This window comes from Chanos chanos, chromosome 5 (assembly GCF_902362185.1).
Source record: "Chanos chanos chromosome 5, fChaCha1.1, whole genome shotgun sequence".
In the NCBI taxonomy this organism is placed as follows: Eukaryota; Metazoa; Chordata; class Actinopteri; order Gonorynchiformes; family Chanidae; genus Chanos; species Chanos chanos.
Window position 1 is genome coordinate 46355095 of NC_044499.1, and position 22568 is coordinate 46377662.

Sequence of the window (22568 nt, forward strand, 5' to 3'; positions counted from 1 at the left end):
TGTCCCCAACTGGACAAGGGCAGTTTTTGAAACATCGTCTGTGTATTAGGTTAGTAAAAATTTCCTTGTCTCTAAACAATGTAACAAGCTTGCTAAACTGAATTACACTTACTCCTGCTAAGCGGTTAGTTGTCTTTCATATCAGAATCTGGATATTTAATTGTAGTTATGAGACATCTAGGCTGTCAGAAAATATATCTGGCACTTAAAGTTTATATTTGTTTCACTGGCACGTTTCTTCATACTTTTAATCTGGATTGGTTGAATTTTAGAGCACATGGTTTGTTACTGAGACGAAGTCAGATATACAAATTTTTAAATGGACATTTTAATTTTGATATAACAATCTAATCAAAATTTCACTCATCGGTTAGAATGGATTAATAGGCAGAAACTGTTTCGCATGTTCACTGGAGTTTTTTGCAGACACCGCGTATCTCAGGAGATGTATACGGTGTGATGGTTTCAGAATTATTTGTTCATTGGCTCCTCATTGTCAACTTAGTAATTTAACGTAAGAGGAATTTTCTCATGGTCTCTGTATATCTGAAATCTTAAAACTCTCCCACCTGCCAGTCAGCCGACTAGTTGGTCTTATTGTGTCAGCGTGCCTTGCGTCTGCTTGTTTGTCTGATAGATGTTTTGCCTTTTAAATGAGAACAGATGGCCCTCTGCATCAGCAAACTCATTTCCAAGGCATTGTGTTTCCCATGTCCATTAACACATTCCGCTTTGCTTTTGTGCTTTAGGAAACGCCGTATACGCTTTCAATTCACACACAGCTTCTGTTAAAGATCATCAATGGATTACTAGTTGCTTTATAATACCGAGTGCAGTAGTTTCAATGATGTGTCAGTTGAAGACCCTCCCCCCAGATTTGTCCAGTGTTAATCTATCTCCTTGAACTAGTCATCGGCAACATGAGTCATTGTGGTCTAAATTTGGTTCTTTCTTTCTTCTCTTTCTTTATTTTCTCTCGCTCTTATTTATTTATCGGACTACAAAGGGCTTTGATAGACTTTAGTCTGGAGTTTGACGACATATTTCAGTAAGACTTTCAAAGTGAGGGAGGGTTTTTTTCTTGGTAGTTGTCATGTGTTTGTAATGATTTCTTTAAAAAAAAAAAAGCCCCCCCCCCTCCAGTTATTTCACAACTGATCAGCCATTTCATATCAAGAGCATACAGGGCTGCCTAAGCACATCCAGGGATGTTTATGTTTTGCACTCACTGTTCTGTTGTTATTAACGTATGACAGTTGATAACATTACGTGATCGTTTGTTGCCTTTTCTCACAATGACTTTTCAACAACCAAAGTCAGCAGTCTTTTGAAGAACATCCTTGCTGAATTGTTATTTTTTTTTCTTTTTAGATGCACAGGCTTCAAAGCCGCGACATTCCACTATCTGAGCACTTGGGAGACAGTCCTCCAGTAGAGATGGCCCCTGGGTCTCCAGTCACAGGGGCTCCTACAGGGCCCAACATCACCTGGCTTCCAGCTCCTCTTCCCACTGCTGAGCAGCCCATCTTCCTCATGACCACCACGGCTCAGGCGGTGTCTGGCTTCTTTGTGTGGACGGCCTTGCTCTTCACTTGTCAGCAGGTAATAACCTGTCAGAACCCTTAGTCCATCTAAATCCCTCTTCCTTGCAGTCAGTACACTAAGGGCACTTGTGTTACATTTAGAGGTTGGGTTCTAACTTCAGCATGAAATGGTATTTTGATTAATCAGTCATAACTGTACCGTTGTCATCACTGAATACTGCTAAATGTTCTCTCATTGGAAAATCGGAGATGGACTGGATGCCTTAGTTCTTTTTTTTTTTTTAAATTTGTCCTCATCTTAATGGGTGCTCTCTTTCTTTCTCGTAGATCTACATGCACTTGCGTTTTTACAACTCGCCCAATGAACAGAGACACATAGTACGCATTCTGTTCATCGTGCCCATCTATGCCTTTGATTCATGGCTTAGTCTCCTCTTCTTTACCAACGACCAGTACTACGTCTACTTTGACACAGTCAGGGACTGTTATGAAGGTAAGGCTGTGTTTTGCTTCTCCCCAAGACCTTCAGTTTCTCTCTGAGGAGGTATGCGTGAATCATAAAAATACTGCTGCTTTAAAATTCCCCTTTTTTTTTTTTTTTTGCTGTACTTACTGCAGAGAGTGAGTGGAAAAAAAAACCCTAGAGGAAGTGATATGATTGTTGTTGGTACTTAAAGGTTGTCCAATATTTTCTGCAATACTGGATGAAATTTAGATTAAGTGCCAGACTTGGAGGCAGTTTCCTCTGTGTTACATAACAGTACCCTCCTTTCATACCAAATGTTACAGCGGTAAGCACTGAAAAATCGCCTCAAGTTTTCGACACTTTACAATTATTCCACCAAGGGTAGAGAACCACATGTAATAGCCTGCTTCCCAGAAATCGCATTTTCCGGGGGGCTTAGTCGATATCCTCTGCCATCTACTTTATTTTTGGGTACAGTTGTAACCTCATTCACTTTTTTTGTGTGCTCTGAATAGGCTGAAATTTAGCATGTATGGTAACCAACAGTCACGTTCATGTAGCAATGTCCAAACCCTTCACTAAGCTCGTTTTGTCAGTCTAGCAGTAGTAATTGGTGTCTGCAGAGTCGGTCTGTGTTTTAGCTGCAGGTACAAGTGTGGGTAACTTCTGTTGGAGTGTCAGCAGCAGATGGCCCTCCCTCTGCTTGCCTCGTTATGTGTCTCCGTGGGCAAGTGTATTTGTTCTCGCCTTCTGAGGTTCTTTTGGGATTTTTCTGGAAATGCTGCCTGTTGCTTAGCAACCTAATTTACTTTTCCTTTATGGAGAAGATTCTCAGGAACAGTAAAACCAATGACCTTCCTTTAAGATTTATTTGCTTTGTTACCAAAGGAACAACCACTTTCTCCGTTGGCTTTGAAAAGAAGAAAATCTTCCTGATTCGACTGCACGCCAAACGTTGGTTTTATGTCTAAATAAATTAAAATTAATAGGGCCATTACATTTGATCGATTCGTGGATTAATTTAAGCCATATATGGGCTAGGTCTCCCACTCCTTCAACACAGTTTTAATGTGAAGGTATTATCAGTCATTTCAAATACGCTTTTCTAGTTATGTCTGCTGATCTGCAGAACTGAACAGTCACGGTTATGATGTAATTTGAGTTGACGTGATGTGATGTTGCCATGTGGAGCCAGATCCGCTGTCTTTGGGAAGCACGTGTAGGTAAGAGGGTAGTGGGGGAGAAGTTTAGGGCGGGGATGACAGGAAAGCTGATGTTTGCATGAGTTAGCCCTTCAGCTGTGTTCTCTCCAATCAGCACCAGCAGACCATCACAGCAGCTGTGTCCTCAGGGTACACTGCCTATATTTAGAGCCACACGGGTGGCACGCATTCACACAATGCCTAACGGGGCTGCCAGGAATCATGACAAAATACATAATGATTATTTTGGTGTTATTTGTGTATAGACTGTGCTTGAACCAGTGCGCCCCCCCCCCCCCCCCCCCCCCCACTTTTTTTTTTAACCAGAGCTGTATTATATGTGTGCTCTTAGTCAGGTTCATTTGCACTGAATGGTAACATTGAAATTGACAGTTTAGAGTAGAATGCGGTGGCTGTTCTCTGGTAATGGGAAATAACGAGAACTAAGAAAGAACTGCTTTAATTGGCCACGTTCTCTTGTGTCACATTAGCCAGTTTAAGTAGCGACTGTAGAACTGTGAGCTTGCTCGTGTTTTAAAATGGTAATTATGACTGTTTTGAATCAAACATATTCATGCAACACTTACACAGTTTCTTAATTAAGTATCTGAATGAAATAAAGAGAGTTTTTTTCCAGTGCTCAGCAGCTGCTGAAAGCCTATATGGATGTAACTGGTGAGGCACTCAGTGCTTAGTGATAAACAGGATTAACCACTCTCTGTGTGGGCCTGAGGGTGGTCCAGGATTGTAGTTCAGACCGTCTTGATTTTTATCAGAATTTCTGAAGGAGTCTACACTTCTGTGTCTTAGGAATTCTCAAAGGAGCAGTATAATGTAAACATGTCAGACTTGATTATGCGTGTAAATTATTAGTGCGTCGTTTATGGAATCTATAGAAATGTTTCTGCACCCAAAATTGGTATCGTTTATGTTCTTTTTGCAGCGTTTGTGATCTACAACTTCCTGAGTCTTTGTTATGAATATCTGGGGGGAGAGAGTGCCATCATGGCAGAAATCAGGGGAAAACCCATTGAGTGAGTTCTTTAATCTTACTTTCTAAAAATTTCTTCAGTTGCCACAATGATTGAACTTTTCTATTTTAAAATCTCATTGCCCTGACCTTATACTCTTATTCCGTGACTTCACTGAGGCCATGACTGTGGACTGTAATTCGTGCGCTTTGCTGCCCTTGTGTGAAATCTGGCCTTTCTGTCTCAGGTCCAGTTGTATATATGGAACTTGCTGCCTGTGGGGCAAGACTTACTCTATTGGCTTCCTCAGGTTCTGTAAACAGGTGAGTGCTCTTCCCTTTCTCTCTCTCTCTGTCTCTCTCTGTCTCTCTCTCTCTCTCTCTCTCTCTCTTTGTCTCTCTCTGTCTCTCTCTGTCTCTCTCTCTCTCTCTCTCTCTTTGTCTCTCTCTCTCTCTCTCTCTCTTTTTCTCTGTAGCCTCCTACTCACGTCTTCTCTTCACCTCCGACTGCACCATGTGATTTCCATTATTTCAGGTGTTGTTTGCATCTATTAAAAATCGCTGTTTCAGATAGATAATATTGATTGGTTACTTCTTGATCTGTGCAGGCCACGTTGCAGTTCTGCGTGGTGAAACCCCTGATGGCTGTCGTGACTGTCATCCTTCAGGCCTTTGGGAAATATCGCGACGGTGACTTCAAGTATGCGCTTAAGTGTTTTGGACTGTGTGCTTTCCTTCATTTGGCAATGCTGCCGTGTTGCAATACTGTATGACCTCTCTACTATAAAAATATAACACCTTTTAAAACCTCCTAAACCTCTTTGACTGCACGTTTATGTTGCATTCAGAGCTGTTACCATGGTAATCGACGGTTTTGTGGTTAACCGTAGTTAAAGGACATGCTGGATGAGAACAGGATAAACATTGATTTTGTCGGTTTGGGTTTTTTTCTGCAGCGTTGCCAGCGGTTACCTGTATGTGACCATCATTTATAACATCTCCGTCAGTCTGTCCCTCTACGCCCTCTTCCTCTTCTACTTTGCGACTCGAGACCTCCTCAGCCCTTACAGCCCCATGCTCAAGTTCTTCATGGTTAAATCTGTCATCTTCCTCTCCTTCTGGCAAGGTGAGTCAGCACACAGTCTCTCATCCTAGATGACAAAGTGGAGCGGAGCGCAGTGGCTGGATTGCGTTAATCTCGTGCCTTAGCGTATGGCAGATGCGCATAACATGGGATTTTTCGGGCCGGTGAAATTAGAGAAACTGTGTCCTTTTTTTGAGTTCCCTGGTGTGAGAACACAGACCCTGATGTTTTTTTTTTTTTACATGGTTGCACGCTTGGTCCAGTTTGTTGACATCTTTAACCACTGATTTTCTGCTGGTACATTTACAGTGTCTCCTTCTGTTTATGTCATTGTGTGTGTACACACACACACACGCACACGCACACACATGCACATTAGCAGATTGATGCAAATGTTTTGTGTTTTGATATGTTTTGTTGAAGTATTTTTATTCATGGTGTTCAGTTTCACAACATTCAGTTAAACTCACTGAGTTTCATGATGCTCAGACGTATGATCATTAGCACTCATTTGTATTGTGCAGTGCAGAGAGACTGCATGTCTCACTCATTATCAAATAGCTGGAAACATTACATTTATTTATGAAAAATGAAAACCATAATGTTTCCACCCACTGCATGCCCGCGAGCAGAATAACCCTAAATCATCAGTAGATCATCAGGCTCTGGAACTAAACGTTTTGACAGGGCCAAACCGAACAGAGTCTCACTTCTCTTAGTAATGACTTAAGAAATTATGGTTTATGACGATGCATTATAAAGAAAGTGAAGCTTATTGCGGGTGTAAGTTGCCCTGTCCTTGACGCTCCTGCTGATGACATTATGCTAATGGAGACTGACGTTAATAAGAGGCAGGCTGCAGTGTGTCAGACCCTGTTTGTCTTACCCTCCAGGGATGCTGCTTGCCATACTGGAGAAATGCGGTGCCATTCCTCAGATAAATTCACCGGAAGTGTCCGTGGGCGAGGGCACGGTAGCAGCCGGCTATCAGAACTTCATCATTTGCGTTGAAATGTTTTTCGCTGCCCTGGCCCTGCGGCACGCCTTCACTTATAAAGTCTACATGGACAAGAGGCTGGATTCTCAAGGTGAGAGTCTCAGAACTCAGGGCCTTTGCTGTTGATTTGATCAGACTGTCAGTGATATCCAATGAAATAAATTGAAATAAATTAATAAGTTAATAATTAATAAATAAATAAATAAATAAATAGAGGGGGTTTTTTGTTTGACTTGGCAGAGGGTTAGGACAGTTCCTTCCTACGCAAAGTATTTCAGTTTTGTCGTACTACTTAACAGTATCTGTGCTTTTGACTTCTGAGCACGTCAAGAATTGCTGACATTTGTATGATTAATTAATACCAGTTCGTTGGAATACAAACTGGCGTATGACGTAGGCATTTCCCTTCATTTATGTAAAAATGGGAGCCTGAATTTCTTTGGTTGAGCACCAGCTGATTACCAGTCAATGTCTCTCACGACTGGGTGACGACAATCAAGGTTTTTATTAGATTAATGACAGTATTCTGCCGTTGTTGATGCTGTGAGGCTGCAGTCTCTATTTAAGGATGTGTTTGTCATTTGCCATCTGTTGACTGACATGCCCCTTTCTTCCTCTCCGCATTTCTCCTGCTTGGTCTGTGATTCATCCTTTTCTTTCTTTTTTTTTTTTTTCATCAGTTGCGTTTTTCTTTTCCAAATTTGTCACTTCCTCTCCACACACACACACGTGACCGTTGCGAATGATCAACATCGACCATAACCTTTCGTCATTTTCCTTTCAATCATACATCCCTAACCCCAGAGTGCGAATTATACAACGACAATCGGGCATGGGAGGGGGGTCAACTTTTTCTCCAAGGCTATATACCATAAGATATATAAATGTTTCGACCCCTCCCCTCCCCGAACTGTTGTTTTTTGCAAGTCTTAACTGGGGGGTCAGACGCGCCCAGTCCCCCCGTAATTCGCACCCTGCCTAACCCTACATTTTCTCCACCTCTTTCATCCTCGCTTTTTTTTTTTTCCTCTCAATCCATTTTTTCAATGGGCATCCGCCTACGTAACCGTCCTTTCGACCTCCTTCGCTCTCTACATTTTTATCTCTGTATCTTCTCACTCTCTCTTCCTCTCTCTCTCTGCCCCATGCTGCACACCAAAGGCCCTGTTCCTATTTACGGACAGTACGGTAGGCCACAGTTTCTCACCGCGTTTCTCCTGCCCTGTTCGCTCCGGTTCACATCTGTGACGTAGTGGCACATGGCTTGGATGCGTTTTAGTGTGTTTGTGTGTTATTGATTTAGACTTCATGTTTAGTCTGTGAGCGGATTTATTTATTACCGCTTATCTATGCTGTGCTCATTAGTTCAACAACACGTACTTTTGCCTATGCAACACATGAGAACCCCCTCCCCATTCTTATCACCGTTCAGTTTCTTTTCATCACGCGTTTCTCCCACTTTTCTCCCTTCTCCTCAGGTCGCTGTGCTCCTATGAAGAGTATCTCCAGTAGCCTAAAGGAGACCATGAACCCTGGGGACATGGTCCAAGACGCCATCCATAACTTCTCTCCTGCTTACCAGCAGTACACCCAGCAGTCCACACTGGAGCAAGGAGTACCCGCGCCGCCTGTGTCCCGTAACCACAGCGCGGCCAACGTCCGGGACAACGAGAAAACCCTGCTGCTCAGTTCTGATGACGAGTTCTAATGCCCCCCCCCCCCCAACCTTGTTCCTCTGACCCTTCAAACTCCCAGTACTGAGCAGAGGTACTCTTATATTTATAGCAGTCAAGTAACATCGTGCTATTGTGGCATATTGAGTTGCAGCAGTACATACCCCTAGGGACATTATAACAGGACCAGATGAAATAACAAGCCTAAGGATTTATTTAGATGTAGAGGGAAAAAAAAAGGATCATTGCTGTTTATTATTCCATTGTTTTGACCCGAACAACAACCTTAGAGGAACACTACGTGAACAAAGTACGAGTTATTTGTATTTAACGTGTACAGAGGACACAAACAGTGATGAATGACAGAATTATTACTATTATTATTTTGTTTTTTAGAGTGATGATGTTTATGCTCCGTATCCTCTGTTCTGACTATGTACTTGGCAGCTTTGGTGTTGCTCATTAAAAGGTCCTGGTTGTTTCTTGAAGGTGGTTATACTTGAATGGGTTTGATATATATATATTTTTTAGAGTACAGAGGAATGCTAAAACTGTATAGTGTGTGAGATGTGTGAGAAGTAATAATGTATTAGTTTAGAATTAGTCCTATATGAATTTTGCTGACGTTTTCTTCTGCTTTAGATTTTTGAAGCATAAACACGGATGTGCGTCACCATGGCAACAGTGTTTACAGGTCGCCCTGTGCAATTGAAAGGGACAGCGTGACTGAGAGAGTTATTGTAGTCAGTGACAGCGTGCAAAACAATATTTTTACTCTGAGTGAAAATTCATGGGGGCAGTTAAGGTAGTGAATATAAGGAGACTGGTCGTTGGGAATAGATAAGATTATAGATTAAGAGTAATCTGCACACGGTTTTGGGCGGGCGGTGAAGAGCACACTGTAGTCTGGATTATAAGGCCGTAATTGGGGCACTATTTTCATAGTGGAGATTAGTGCGGGCTTTTGAGAGAGCGCATAGGTCACTAGACCACTGTCTAAACCCCCCAGTCTGGGTTATGTGTATGTGAAAACAACATCTAGGTTACGTCCACCCGGTATATAAGTTTAGGTTTTAAAACCAGTGTGCTGGTGGTTCTTGGTGACAGTGACTTTGTTTCTCATTAATGTGTTGGACTTTGCTTGTTGAATAGGATAGATTATAGTGGACAGAACCATGCGCTACGAATATCATAGGTTTTAGACTGTTCTTTCCCACAGAGTTACTATCATGTCTTATTCTTGGCAGCATGAAGTTCAGACATTTTAAGTCAGCATGCTTTTCACAGTACAGCTATAATTCATAATGTGCCACTAGAGGGCAGTATAGTGATGACTGTTGCCCCTTGCCATTATTACACATATGAACTTGCAGGCACCTAGTCTATCTATAGATAACAGAACGATCCGTACCATGCACTTATTTTACAGCTCTGTCATATAACGTAGTCCTGCATCAGGCCCTCTTGTTTTTTGTACCTAATACAATCGCTAGGCCCCTGCTGGGCAGTATGAGTCCAGACTGTGTGTTTGGTAGGTATTGGAGTACTCAGTTCATTTTTATTGTACAGGGGCCAGTACAAAATGAATCCAGTTACACTTTTGAAATATGTTTTTTGTTCTGTCTTCTCATAGTGTTTTGTTTATATTGTTTAACGATACTGATCTAGGTTTGCAGGATTGCTTTGATGTAGATAGCTCCAAACCGCAGATTCATCTCAGACCTAAAATGATCCCAAAATGTAGCCTGAGTTAGTATTACTATGAAAACAACATACGTTTATTTAAATATACTGCCTCTATGTAATAATGATCAAAACTAAGGAAATCATTTATAGAAAGAAACGCCACTGACGCAAGCGGTGGTTAAGGTACACAAAATTTAAAGCAAATGTTTTCTCCGTTCTACTGCCAGCCAATGTCTGTTCTATTCTGTAGTTTATTTTGAATATATTATTGTATATTATTGCATTACAAACTATGCTTCTATTTTTTCCCCCTGTAATGCTTAATTAAATATAAATGATATAATTTTGTTTAAAACAATTTTTCTCTGTATCCATTCTTTATCTGTGTTTGTAATTACTACATTTGTTTCTTTTAAGATTGTTTGTTAGATTATTCTCACTCACGGAGCACAGCATTTTATGTACAATATATACAACATTTATTTCAATTAATGTATAAAATAGACAATGTATTTACCATAGAAAAAAATACAAATAAATACAAACAAGACCATTTTTGTTTTGTCATATTACAAAACATCCAGCACATTTGGAAACGCACGAGGGGGGGAAAAAAAAAAAAAAAGTACAAGTACACGGTTATTACCAAAGCTAAATGCTTCCCAACAAATGAATTAATTATAAACATTTCATGACAAACACTGCAGAAATAGTCAAAATCCAAACATCAGACATAGCTCCATTCTTTGGGAGTTATCAAGTCTATGGCGAGCTGGAAAGAATACCCTAAATAACCCCGGCTTAACTTGTGCTGAATTACTATCCAAATCTTTTCTTTCAAGTCTCCCTAACCTTCCCTGGCCAGTCAAGTTCTCTTCATATAGGCTTCACATACACACTTCTCTTGACCCCTCTCTTTGTCCTCTCTTCTTTGCCTCTTCCCTACATACACGTGCTGATCTTTCTCTCTTAGGGGGGGTTATCATTGTGATCTTTATCAGCTGTATCCAAAACACCCAGATGGTCTTTTTTTGTCATAAATAGCTATTATAAATCATGATTCTGGTTTTAAATAGAAAAATACCACTACAAACAAGCAATTATGATATTAGTACAAATATGACCCACACCACGTGTACTGACATTATATTAACTGGGCCATACACCTTAGCACAACAGAACTGCTCATTACGATAATAAAGGTTACAAAAATAATTCACAATTATTAGACGTGAGAATTTTCCCAAACTAGTCATATATAAGACTTTACATCACAGCACTCATAATTAGCTTCATAATTACTATCTTAAATACAAATAAAATAGCTCTGATAAATGAAGATCTTTTTTTTTGTCTTTTATACAAACGTTACAAAATAACAACATAATGGAATGTTCGAATAAATTTTCATCGACAAAAAACATTCTGTAAGACTGTGTTCCTGCAAAAAACTTGCCAACTTTCATACAGTTGGTAGTCACAGACATTGTAAGCTCAGCTAGCCCACTTAGAAAGCAAGGAAAACAGACTTAAAATAATAGGCTAGTTAGTAAACTACACCTTCTCATGTTGTATGGCCACAGTAAAGCAAAAAAGAATAAACAAACAAACATAGAACAGAGCCTTTTTTTTTTTTAAAAAAAAAGCCAGACGTACATTGCATTGACATGGTCCTGAGGCCAGCATAATATTGATGAAACAGGTCAGAAAAAAAAATAATTACGTAAATGAAGAGTTTGCCCGCGCACACAGGCTGAAAAATAAATGCCATGATGAAAAGTGCAGACTGAATTTTTTTTTGTAAGGACCAATAGGAGAAAACATTCAGCGACATGGACAGAGTCTGCGGTGTAAAGTCTTAGTCACTGTCTCCTGTGTGAGTGAGTGTACTATAAACGCTCCCATTATATCTGTCAGCTGTCCAGTGCTGTCTGTCAATGTATACATCTTTGTTTTAAATATGAACATATGTGTGTGTCGAGAATACAATACAGTGTATTCAGATATGAATAACTACCTAAAAGGAATCTCTTTAATCCTCCAGAAGTCAATCAGTCAGTGTGTTCCTGTCTAACTGTCCTGTCTGTATGTCTGTATGGTTGGTGTAGGTGTATGTCCTATTAGTATGAGTCAGCCCTAGGATGCCTTCTGCTCTCTCTGGGCATGTCCCTGCTGAGGGCTCTTTACGATAGTGATGACAGAGGCCGTGTTGAGACGTGGAGCCGTGGCCAACAGGCTGCCTCCTCCAGACTCCAGGCCTCGGGCGAACCTCTGCAGGGCGGCAAGTCGGGCGCCGAGGCCCTCCAGCTCGCGCCGCATGCCCGCGTTCTCCGCCCCCAGTCGCTCCACCTCCCTCTGCAGCTCCTTCTTCTGCTGCTCCAAAGCTTCGCGCTGCGACACGCGTTTGACGCGGCAGCTGGCCGCGTAACCGCGGTTCTTCAGCGTGCGTCGCCTCTGCTTCAGTTTCTGTACCTCTTCCCTCGACAAGCCGCGCAAGTGCAAGTTCAGTTCGCGCACCGACAGGGACATCAGTTCACTGTCTGAGAGCACCGGAACATTCTCCCCGCACTCCCTCTTCACCTGGGGCCAAAGGAGAGAGTGGCTGTCATGTAGTTGTTGGACGATGATGTAGCATTAAACTGGGTTATATTTTAGCATTGTATTCACTTGATTTACACTAACCCTCTGTCTTAAAGTTAAGACAAAGAGGCAGCTTTTGTACTTATATTCATATAAAAGGTCATTATACTTATCAGACCTTTAGAGCAAAAAGGAAGTGGAAGTAGCTCCGTCTCATGAACTAGGATGTGCTGACCTTGCAGTTTTGGTTGACATATAATAGGCAAGTTCACTATTTGGTTTTTTTTTTCGCAATTGTTGTCTCAACTCAAAATAATTCTGACAACGGGAATGTGTTGCTTTCCACTGCCCATGACATCTACATCTCAAGATAGAATCATCAGCCACTATACAGCTGGAAACAATAGAGGTAATGAGGCAAAGATTTCAGCTAGCCAAACCGTGACCTCATGTGCTCCAACTGTATCCAGCTAAGGGTTTGTACTGTTAGAATCTTGATATTCAGCTATCCCAGGTAGCTGCAAAATCCAAACTGATGGGAGGGTTTATATTCATGACAACATAATATACTGGGTGTTGGGGAGTAGTTTGCTTTTCACCCATACACGGACTGTTATTCTTCAAATATAGGCTAACTCTTACCTTAAGGGCTTTGCTGGCTCTGCTGTCTGAAGTCATTGTCCTGCTTTGTTCTGCTGTTGCAAACACCTGCTGACACAGTTCAACAATTCAGTCAGAAAAAGAGAACTTAGCCTATAAAGTACATGTTGATAATACAGACATTTTTCCTGGCCGATCACTTATAACGTTAAGAATGAGGATATGAAACTTGATCTGACAAAACCGTGGCTAGTGCGAGGCTTCGTTTTCAATCACCTGTCAGGAGTGATAAATGTCTACATTACAAATAGCAGAGCAAATCTATTAGGAAAGAACAACTTAACATATTGTCAATACACAATTTAAGACTTTAGTAAGATTCTTGAAAAGTTTCTAATATAGAACACTGATATCCTAACCGTATTTGATAATAAATATTTAAATCAAGGTGAAAATATGTATTGAGTACAGTGGCATACTGATTTAAGTTGGTTTAAGTGCAGCGCACGAAGTCAAATTTGCTGACCATTTCCGAAATGTGTGGCAAGAACATGTCTCATGCTATGGGTGTTCAACCACAAGGCGCCCTTGGATAGCTTAGTGTGACCAATTCCATCGAGTCACAGTGATTCAGCAGATCTCTAACTGCCCTGTGTCCTCCACCCTTACCAGCAACACTCACCTTCAGCGCTGAACACACTTTCAGTTACACTTAAAAACACGTTTAACTCGTTTATTGTCAATTTGAAACGTCAAAAGTAGTTAAAACGAAGGAGCACGACAAAAATGCAATTTCGAGTCAATAGAGCCGAGAAAGAAATTTGACTTACTTGGGATAAATGCTTATAGGCTATTTATTTGGGTACCCCCAGTTATCGCTAAAAGACAATATGTTGATCTATTTAACCACAGCTCCATGAAAAACATTTAAACAAATATGACAGCTACAGCTGAGCCAAAAGTATGGCTGAAGACTACATCACATGCCCAATATATAGCACACTGCTACTTTACTAAAGGAGAGCCGTCTAAAACAACCGAGTGATCGATGGTTATCACTAATTAACTCGTAAACAAACTAGTAGTTGTTTTAAATAGTCGTAGTAGTATTTCGCGAGAGTTGTTCTTTTTAATGTACGTGTTAAATGTTTCAGTCAATCTTAGTAGCAGTAGTGTTTTCTCAATAACAATCCACCCATTTCCCCGTAAGTGAGGCTACTTCGTTTGCCACAACAGCTAACGGAAGCTAGCGTCTTAGCTTCAAGTATGATAAACACAGACGCGTCAGCTAAGTATGCTGATTAATGCTGTTAGGTATATTTAATATGGATCGTGATAACTGTAATCAGTCAACGCCAGGAGATAGTACCTCATGACAGCAGCAAACACTATGTATAAGATTTTTTGGGGACAATAAGCACAACTAGATCTCACATTGCATCGCTTACCTCCTAACCTAGCATCGGCTGCTAGTCTATTTGTGGGAGAGCTAACTCTACATAGCTAGCTACTTAGCATAGTGTTAGTCAATTTGTAGCATGGCCAAGTTCGCAATCCGAGCGTTATAAACAAGTAAAATGATTAAAAATGGCTACTTACTCTGACCACGACCGTGTCACTGTAAACAAATATGAATTTTCAGTCACCAGGTACTGCGGTAGGTTTGTGATACAACAGCTATAAGAACGGTGCAGTTATTTTGCTCAAATACAGGCGACGAAACGTCCGTCCACCTTTTCCCGGAATTACTCACCATCTGTGTGGCTGGATTCTTTCATTCATAAAAAACACAGAGTGACGCAAGGCTTCAAGAATGAGGGCGGAACATCTCCACCCCCACATAATGTACTGAAGGCATGTCAACAACAACTTGAAATGCCTCCGTGAAGAATTACGCCCCCCTCCTCCCAGACTCCTATGGAGTAAATACTGTTTTATATTTTTTTTCAGGCATTTGCGTTCTCCTACTGAACTGACCCGATACATTTGTCAATTTTCGACTTATTGCGACCCAGGAAAGTCACGATAAGACACCAGAGGTGACAGGGGCTTAAATAAACAAAAAACACAAAAACATGTAGCTCAGTTTCATTATCTAGATAAAACCTTCTCTCCTTTGCATGCATTTGGGAATGATCCGTCAGAAGTCTGAAACATAATGACTAGTGTCCTCTTAAAAGAGTTACTGTCGTTTTGCTTTCATGAATTAAGAATGTAGTTAAATATAACTGCAGTGTTGTCCACGATTATTTCCTCTGGGGCAAGCCAATGAGCTACTGTGATATACCAAATGCGTATAAATACATTAATTTTCATAAATACGTTCGCAGCAAAAACTGTCGATGAAGTTTAACGACCAAATCCGAAAATCTGCAATCAGACCTCTCTTACGATAGATGGCGCACTCAGTATTTCTGCCATTTCACACAAGACCGGTTGTTGCTTGTTCCCGTCGTACATCGCACATGTAACCCGAGTGACCTCAGCACCAATGCACGCTTGTACATACCGGTTTTTATGTAAAGCAGCCTGTGGTCAGGAGCTCAAAATTTAAAACCAGACAAGTAATTTTATTAACTGTAAAACCGTTTAAATAATAGTTGCTGTCCTAGTATCATCATACTCACTGGGAACAGATCTGTCATGGCTGGAATCGCAGAGCTGTCCCCGGACGCGGGCCCTATAGAGACACGGCCCCCTGAAGACGAGATTGAAGGAGATGATGAGGACGAAGACGTATGTATAGCTGCAATCAATGAATTATAGCTCGTGCTAAACCATTGCAGTGACACAATAGAAGTTCTTGTCAAATTTGAGCTGCGATTATGTTTATTCCGTCGCTAAGCCTCTTGACACCGGGCACCAGGCTAACACATAGCATTAGCTAGCTAATTTGCTGATGAGCATAGCTTATTTCTTTAAATGAGGAAAAGTAAAATGATGTCTGTAACCGTGGGAAAGATTAATCAAGTGTACATGTGTGTTTGGATGGTTGTGCGGACGGGGAAAGGTTCGATCTGGCTAATCTAAATATGTAGTAAGGAATCTGGGTAATGCGGCAACTTAAATTGTCTTCAGTCTGTCCTCGACGTTCTGAGTACATGTTTAGCTTTATTAGACAAGGACTGACCAATCGGGTGTATCCCGGTACCGTTCCACTGAACACCTGGCCAGTAATTTGTTTAGCTGCAGCTTGCAACACCACTATAGCTTTAATTCACACAATGGCTTGAACTTTGAATATTAAAAAAATGAAACAATGTGGAACCCCGGTAGTGTTCTGAAGTCCTGACATATATGACCCAGGAAATAATTACAACAGTATACCAATTAACGCTTATTTTTTATGCTTGCTTTAATGTTACTTACTGTCACTGTTGTGTGAGTGCCAGCATGTTGACTGTGTTGTATACTCTTCCCATTCAGCTGGATGAGACGTTGTTGGAGAGGCTATGGGGACTCACAGAGATGTTTCCGGATAGACTGCGTTCAGCTGCTGAAGTATCAGCACAATGCTCACTCTCTGTGGCTAAAAAGCTTTACGGGTATGCCCTGTTCCTCTTACGTTGTATTTTATATGCCTACATTTAAATGTAACATGCACAGATGATATGTATGTGAAATATGTTGAAAGAAGGGTTTCTTTCTTTTCACAGTTTTTCGCGCTCAGCACTGTGGGTTGGCACCACGTCCTTTATGATCCTTGTGCTACCTGTTGTATTTGAAACGGAAAGACTACAGCTAGAACAGCAACAACTTCAACAGCAAAGACAGGTACAAACTGATAGCACAGGAGAAATGTTACTTGCCACAAAAATTGTGCAGACATGGCTTATCTGGGATGTTACACTTAAATCCCTGTTATGCTCATATTCACCTGGGTTTGCTGGTTTTAAGAGCCTCCTGGTGTTGAAGGATTGATCATGTAACAGATGGAAGTCTTACAGGTTGATGTGCTGTTGAGATAACAATTCAAGCCAATTGAAAACATTTTATACAGTTTTTCATAATTCTTTTCCTCTCTACAGGAAGGGTGGTTAAAAATGCATTTTTGGCTATGCCATTTTTGCTATGGCTTTTAATTTTTTTATTTTTTTCAAAAGCATTTCCTTCATTTGGTACATCACCAGTTCAACAACACATATTCATCATTCAGTGCACATCTGAGAATGGAATAATATGACGCACTCTCTCAACAGATTTTATTGGGACCTAATGCTGGGATGTCTGGTGGAATGCCTGGAATGATGCCCCCAGCTCCTGGAAAGATGTGAGAAATTGACTCCCGTGACAGTCCTGAGGTGCGATACATGAAAGGTAGAGAAGACCTGAGAAGAGTGAGAGAGGGGGGCGGGGCTGAGAACTGACAGGGAGGAAAAGGAGAGGCTGCAGCTGGTCAGCGCACAAACTCATTCCATCACCATGGTTCTGCATAAGGGGGAGTAGAGTGAATGTCCTCTTCATAGAATGTTAAGATGAACTTCCCTCTCACTGCCTCTCTCATACATAATCCTGCATAGACGGACCTCTTAGCACTGATCTTTTACTTTTTTTTTTTTTTTTTTTTCAAGTTATATAAACACACTTTTGTTGTTGGATAGAGAGTGACTACAGTGGTTGTTGGTGGGAGCATTTGACTTGTGTTCATTGCTGGGATTTTGCCGTACACTATCTTGCTGAATCTGATTGGAATTTTGGTATGTCGTATCATAATTTTTAAATCACCTTAGGTTTTTGCGATTACATAAATACAAGTTTGCATTCATTGCTGATCCAGGAGGTCCAGATTTAAATGGTGTCTTTTGTTTACTTTAAAACAATGTTCATGTCTTAGTTATCGTGAGGCTCCCCTTTATCAACAATTTCTTCTTCTTCTTTTTTTTTTTTAAATAGATTTTGTGCTAAGAACATATAGATCAACAGCCAATGCTGTGACTCCTAAGACGAAGCCATAGAGTGTGAACCATGATCATGAAGTGTACCCCATGGTCAGTTTTGAAATGGATGGTTTTTGTAATGTCCCCTAAAGCTTAACCGTTTTGTTACCATTTGTTTGTCTCACTATGAACAAGTAAGCATAATATACCATGAAATGGTCAGATGTAAATGTGGCAGACATTTCCAGTACCATCCTCATTAAGCTGTACATCAAAAATGGACATTTCATAGTCTTTTACTTTGATGTCAATGCTCTGTTACTTTTCTGTGTGGTCACTGTGTAGCATCTAAATCTCTTACTGATGTTCCTCCCTGAGCAAAGTCTGTGTGTTTTTGACATGACTGCAGGAATAAAAATGTAAAATGACATCACTGCTGTACTGTTTCTATTCTCCCGTGCCAAAAATGAAGAATAGCTGAAAAACCATGGTGATTTTAAATTTTGATGAATTATGTCTTACGTCAAGCAAAGTAACAGCATAAATAAAATAGAAGCATACATTGTACGTATTGTAATGCTTGATTCACTCATTCATTTGCTTACTGCTGCATATGGGCTGACAACAACATAACTCTGACTGCCAAAATAAAGGAGGCACATGAACAAACAAGGGGTACAAAGTAAATTGCATGGAGATGCACCCACACAGCTGTGGTTCCTGAGTTAATATCCCATCATACATGTATAAACTGGCTCTGTAAAACTACTTGCATGTTCATTTTAGTTTGATTATGTTTAGAAAAAAGATTTCTCTCACTCACTCACTCATTATCTAAGCCGCTTATCCTGATTAGGGTCGCGGGGGGGGTGATGGAGCCTATCCCAGCGCTCATAGGGCGAAAGGCGGGGAAACACCCTGGACAGGTCGCCAGTCCATCGCAGGGTAGGAAAAAGATTTCTGTGATGCTTAAAGTGAAGAATGGTTAAAGAGGAACATACTCCAAAGCTAAAGAACAGTTGCCCAACTGTTGTTATGGCATGGGGTGTGTTTTCCTGGCATGTTTGGATTTACTTAACACCTGAAAACTCAAGATTAATGCTATATATTCAAGTCACTCTGAAGGATCACTTTGAACCAGTGGTGAACCACTTCTATTTTGACAGTCTTCTGGACTGACAACACTAGACTAACCAGAGGTACTTAATTGCCCTGAATGCGAAATGATTTTAGATTGTAAATATATTTTAAATACGAATTGGGGATAACATGGAAATTCGTTCAAATAACTGAAAAGTTTTCAGAAACCCAAATGGCCTTGAAAGTATAAAACGCTAAAATACAACCATGTGTATATTTTCTCGAGGCAGAAACACACATAGAGGGTCTCGAGACAGTTTGAATTAAAGACTCTAGAGACCGCTCGGAGGTACGCGGGCGGCACGTGGACGTGACACATCGTAGTTTTACGCTGATGTTCTCAAGGTTCAGTTTTCAAGATTAACGGGTAAATTGTTAAGAAATATTTGAACCAAATACCAAAATTATTTACTAAAAGTAAATAGACAAGTTTGTTGATTATATTGACAAACTTTTCCGTGGCACGGAAGGTTGTACCGTTTTGTCGATATTCAAATGAAGTTAGCTGTCTACTTTAGCATTACTCCAGCCAAACTTTTTTCTTAAGTATTTTTTCTTTTTTTCTTATTTTGTCAGTTACTTTGCTGCAAAATTTCGGCCACACGGTCCCAGCATTAGTACCTATTTCTGTCATAATGAAGGCAATGGAGGATCAAGTCGTTGTGGATGAGTCAGGGTTCCAGGATGATGAGGTGACCTAACTAACGTTAGCTATTTATTACCGTAGATACTATTACTTTATGCAACCATTATGCTTATAATTCTCACGTTTAAAAAATTTAAATATTGACTGTCTCAAAATATTGTTCTGCTCCTCAGGAATGCTTTTTCCAAGATATTGACCTCTTACAGAAACACGGTATTGTAAGTAAATGCACAAATATGTCTGTAAGGCAAACGAGGTTTATGAACGTGCCAGAAATAATGAGATGTTAGAATATATTGGCAGTTTGTAAGACTTATTTTTCCTGCACAGAACATGGCGGATATTAAAAAGCTGAAATCTGTGGGAATCTGTACGGTGAAAGGGATTCAGATGACCACACGGCGGGCGCTCTGTAACGTCAAGGGTCTGTCTGAGGCCAAAGTGGATAAAATTAAAGAAGCTGCCGGAAAATTGCTGGTCTGAGAGCTTACTTGTTTTTTTTTTCTTCTTTTTTTGGCCGCAATTTATATTAAACAATTTCTCAGGGTTTACTTCACATAGACTAAATTTACTTGAATGTTTATAATATAATAACTTCTCTAAAGACATTTGTGTCTGACAAGTCCTGACTTTTTACTGCAGACTGTTGGATTTCAGACAGCTTTTGAATATAGTGAGAAGAGGAAACAGGTGTTTCATATCACAACAGGCAGTGTGGAGTTTGAGTTAAGATACAAACTAAAGTATACACACACACACACTTGTATCACCAGCATGTAATATATGCATTGGATTCTGAGTATTTTTTCAGTCCACACTATATTTGGGCAGTACTGTTTGTATCTTGTTCTAGTAAGCTTCTTGGAGGAGGTATAGAAAGTATGGCTATCACTGAAGCCTTTGGGGGTAAGCTGCTAACTGACTTTGCAGTTGTCTGAATTTAGTTTATTTTTCTCTTAAGATGCCAGCTGTTTTTCGTGATAAAACACAAGCTTGACCCAGAAATTGAGAATTTTACCAACTGGCAACAGTACATATGTCTCTGTTTTCTGATATATATTTATATATTTATTTGGTCTTTTGTATACGTATTACCGAAATGTTTTCACAGAATTTCGGACAGGGAAGACTCAGTTATCTCACACACTGTGTGGTAGGTGAAAACGTCATACTACTTAAGTCAGGAGTCACTGAAAGATATTACAGTTGGCTCAAGTAAAAATACCTGAACAGTTTAAATGTTCATAATATATTTACAAAAATGTAAAATAACTAAAAATATATTTCCTCGATTATTGTATTTGATTCACGAACCTACATCTGCACCTCTTCCCCCTGAAGTAACAGCCCAGCTTCCTGGCACGAATGATTACACAGGAGGGAAGGTCATCTTCATAGACACAGAAAATACCTTGTATGCCTCTCGTTCACATCCTCTTTGTATACATTTCATTTATTTAGAACCATTTATTTAGATCATTCTTTCCTTTTTCACTTGATCCTAAATTTGCAGTCGTCCAGACAGACTGAGGGACATAGCAGACAGATTCAATGTGGATCACGAGGCTGTCCTGGATAACGTGCTGTATGCTCGTGCTTACACCAGTGAGGAAACTTCGCTTATTCAGAACGGAAAATAACGAGTCGAAGATTTCTTTACTCTGTATTCTGTATTGGACCAATCTCCTGTGCGTTATCCACTCCAGGTGAACACCAGATGGAGCTGCTGGACTTTGTGGCAGCTAAGTTTCATGAAGAGGGGGGTGTTTTCAAGCTATTGGTATGGGCATGAAAGAGCAATTCAATCAGCATTGTGGTTTTCTAACGTGTTCTCACATGTCGAGGTATGATACTTTCCTTACCCTTGCTGTACCCACACAGTATGATTCTCTGTTTCACTGTTCCTGTCTCTGCCACGCAAAGATTATTGACTCGATTATGGCTTTGTTCCGGGTGGACTTCTCTGGCCGTGGTGAGCTTGCTGAGAGACAGCAGAAGTTGGCCCAGATGCTCTCTAGATTGCAAAAGATCTCTGAAGGTCAGCCACACCCCCCAGAAGATGTGCCATAGCTTAGATTGTTCACATAGTTGTGGTGTTTGTTGTCATTAATGGTGATATTTAACAACCACAGGGGAACACAGTGTCCAGAACATAATGATTTGGTTATTCGTTTTTGAATGGCAGTCACTCAATAAAAATGGTAGTAATTGCATGGTTGTTCAGTATGAAAAAATGTTTTGGGTTTTTTTTTTTTTGGCTCTGATGAAGAGCAGTTATGCACCAGTTGCTTGGCATGTCTTTGAGTAACATCATGTGTGTCATATGGTACCCTGCAGAGTACAATGTTGCTGTGTTTGTCACCAACCAGATGACAGCAGACCCAGGAGCTGGGATGACGTATGTCTAATAGAAATCCATTCATCTTAAATTTTTTTGACTTCGTTGAAAGGCCTGTTAAAATAAATGCAATTGTACGGACTAGTTTCCAAGCAGATCCCAAGAAACCTATTGGAGGACACATATTGGCACATGCCTCTACTACCCGGATCAGTTTGAGAAAAGGACGGGGAGAGATGAGAATTGCAAAGATATTTGATAGGTAATTCGTTTGTACATTGAAAAATGTATGGTGTTACATTGGCAGTGATAAAGCACCCTTAACTAATTGGCTGCAGGAAAACATTCAGACAGCTGGATAAACAATTGGTACTGAAACACTGCTGCCCCTGGCTTTTGACAGCACTGAGGTTCAGTGGTGTTTAATGCAGGTGTTGTGCAACTCTTAATCCAACTGACCCTGATTATTTTTCTGTCTTCTTAAAAATTTTTCTGTGTCGGCGACCTCGTACAACTTGGAAGTCCCGACATGCCAGAAAACGAGGCCACCTTTGCTATTACTCCTGGAGGAGTTGCAGATGCCAAAGAGTAAACGATGGATGTCTTCAAAATGCAGAAAAGCTTAGGCATTGATAGACAGCTGAAATACAAGCACAGCTGTACCTACCTACAAGAATGTAAAGTTGTTTGCACAGACATTATGTTCCTTTCTATTTATTTAAGTTGTTTATAAAATGTATTTATTGCTACATTTGAAACGCCACG

At 40.5% G+C, this 22568-nt stretch overlaps 4 protein-coding genes across 4 annotated transcripts; 3 read left to right on the forward strand and 1 right to left on the reverse strand.

Annotated features, from left to right (window-relative positions):
- Positions 1-1371: 1371 nt before the first annotated feature.
- On the forward strand, positions 1372-7971 carry tmem184ba (transmembrane protein 184ba). Its single transcript, XM_030775459.1, has 8 exons — positions 1372-1602; positions 1872-2037; positions 4156-4246; positions 4431-4506; positions 4791-4882; positions 5139-5308; positions 6160-6354; positions 7742-7971. The coding sequence occupies exons 1-8, from the start codon at positions 1372-1374 to the stop codon at positions 7969-7971; spliced, it is 1251 nt and encodes a 416-aa protein (XP_030631319.1).
- A 3291-nt stretch (positions 7972-11262) lies between these two features.
- maff (v-maf avian musculoaponeurotic fibrosarcoma oncogene homolog F) lies at positions 11263-14548 on the reverse strand. Its single transcript, XM_030773897.1, has 3 exons — positions 14402-14548; positions 12845-12910; positions 11263-12202 (listed from the first exon to the last, which is right to left on the reverse strand). The coding sequence occupies exons 2-3, from the start codon at positions 12878-12880 to the stop codon at positions 11759-11761; spliced, it is 480 nt and encodes a 159-aa protein (XP_030629757.1). The 5' UTR covers positions 12881-12910; positions 14402-14548; the 3' UTR covers positions 11263-11758.
- A 726-nt stretch (positions 14549-15274) lies between these two features.
- On the forward strand, positions 15275-18107 carry tomm22 (translocase of outer mitochondrial membrane 22 homolog (yeast)). The gene is made up of 4 exons (XM_030773898.1): positions 15275-15538; positions 16229-16347; positions 16459-16576; positions 17002-18107. The coding sequence occupies exons 1-4, from the start codon at positions 15446-15448 to the stop codon at positions 17074-17076; spliced, it is 405 nt and encodes a 134-aa protein (XP_030629758.1). The 5' UTR covers positions 15275-15445; the 3' UTR covers positions 17077-18107.
- Positions 18108-19454: 1347 nt separating this feature from the next.
- Positions 19455-22395, forward strand: dmc1 (DNA meiotic recombinase 1). Its single transcript, XM_030775225.1, has 13 exons — positions 19455-19511; positions 19639-19683; positions 19796-19942; positions 20108-20190; positions 20319-20371; positions 20577-20618; positions 20807-20879; positions 20979-21070; positions 21172-21245; positions 21389-21503; positions 21803-21863; positions 21949-22065; positions 22326-22395. Exons 1-13 carry the CDS (start codon positions 19455-19457, stop codon positions 22393-22395), a joined length of 1029 nt encoding a protein of 342 aa, XP_030631085.1.
- Positions 22396-22568: the final 173 nt, after the last annotated feature.

Bases quoted from the DNA above. Each gene is read 5' to 3' on its own strand.
- tomm22 (XM_030773898.1), top strand. From the start codon at position 15,446: ATGGCTGGAATCGCAGAGCTGTCCCCGGACGCGGGCCCTATAGAGACA. The intron at 15,539-16,228 runs GTATGTATAGCT...CTTCCCATTCAG, and splicing joins GAGATGATGAGGACGAAGAC to CTGGATGAGACGTTGTTGGA. The intron at 16,348-16,458 runs GTATGCCCTGTT...TTCTTTTCACAG, and splicing joins GTGGCTAAAAAGCTTTACGG to TTTTTCGCGCTCAGCACTGT.
- dmc1 (XM_030775225.1), top strand. From the start codon at position 19,455: ATGAAGGCAATGGAGGATCAAGTCGTTGTGGATGAGTCAGGGTTCCAG. The intron at 19,684-19,795 runs GTAAGTAAATGC...TTTCCTGCACAG, and splicing joins TCTTACAGAAACACGGTATT to AACATGGCGGATATTAAAAA. The intron at 21,504-21,802 runs GTCAGCCACACC...GGTACCCTGCAG, and splicing joins ATTGCAAAAGATCTCTGAAG to AGTACAATGTTGCTGTGTTT.
- tmem184ba (XM_030775459.1), top strand. From the start codon at position 1,372: ATGCACAGGCTTCAAAGCCGCGACATTCCACTATCTGAGCACTTGGGA. The intron at 5,309-6,159 runs GTGAGTCAGCAC...CTTACCCTCCAG, and splicing joins CTTCCTCTCCTTCTGGCAAG to GGATGCTGCTTGCCATACTG. The intron at 6,355-7,741 runs GTGAGAGTCTCA...CCTTCTCCTCAG, and splicing joins CAAGAGGCTGGATTCTCAAG to GTCGCTGTGCTCCTATGAAG.
- maff (XM_030773897.1), bottom strand. From the start codon at position 12,880: ATGACTTCAGACAGCAGAGCCAGCAAAGCCCTTAAG. The intron at 12,203-12,844 runs GTAAGAGTTAGC...CTTTGGCCCCAG, and splicing joins GAGCCAGCAAAGCCCTTAAG to GTGAAGAGGGAGTGCGGGGA.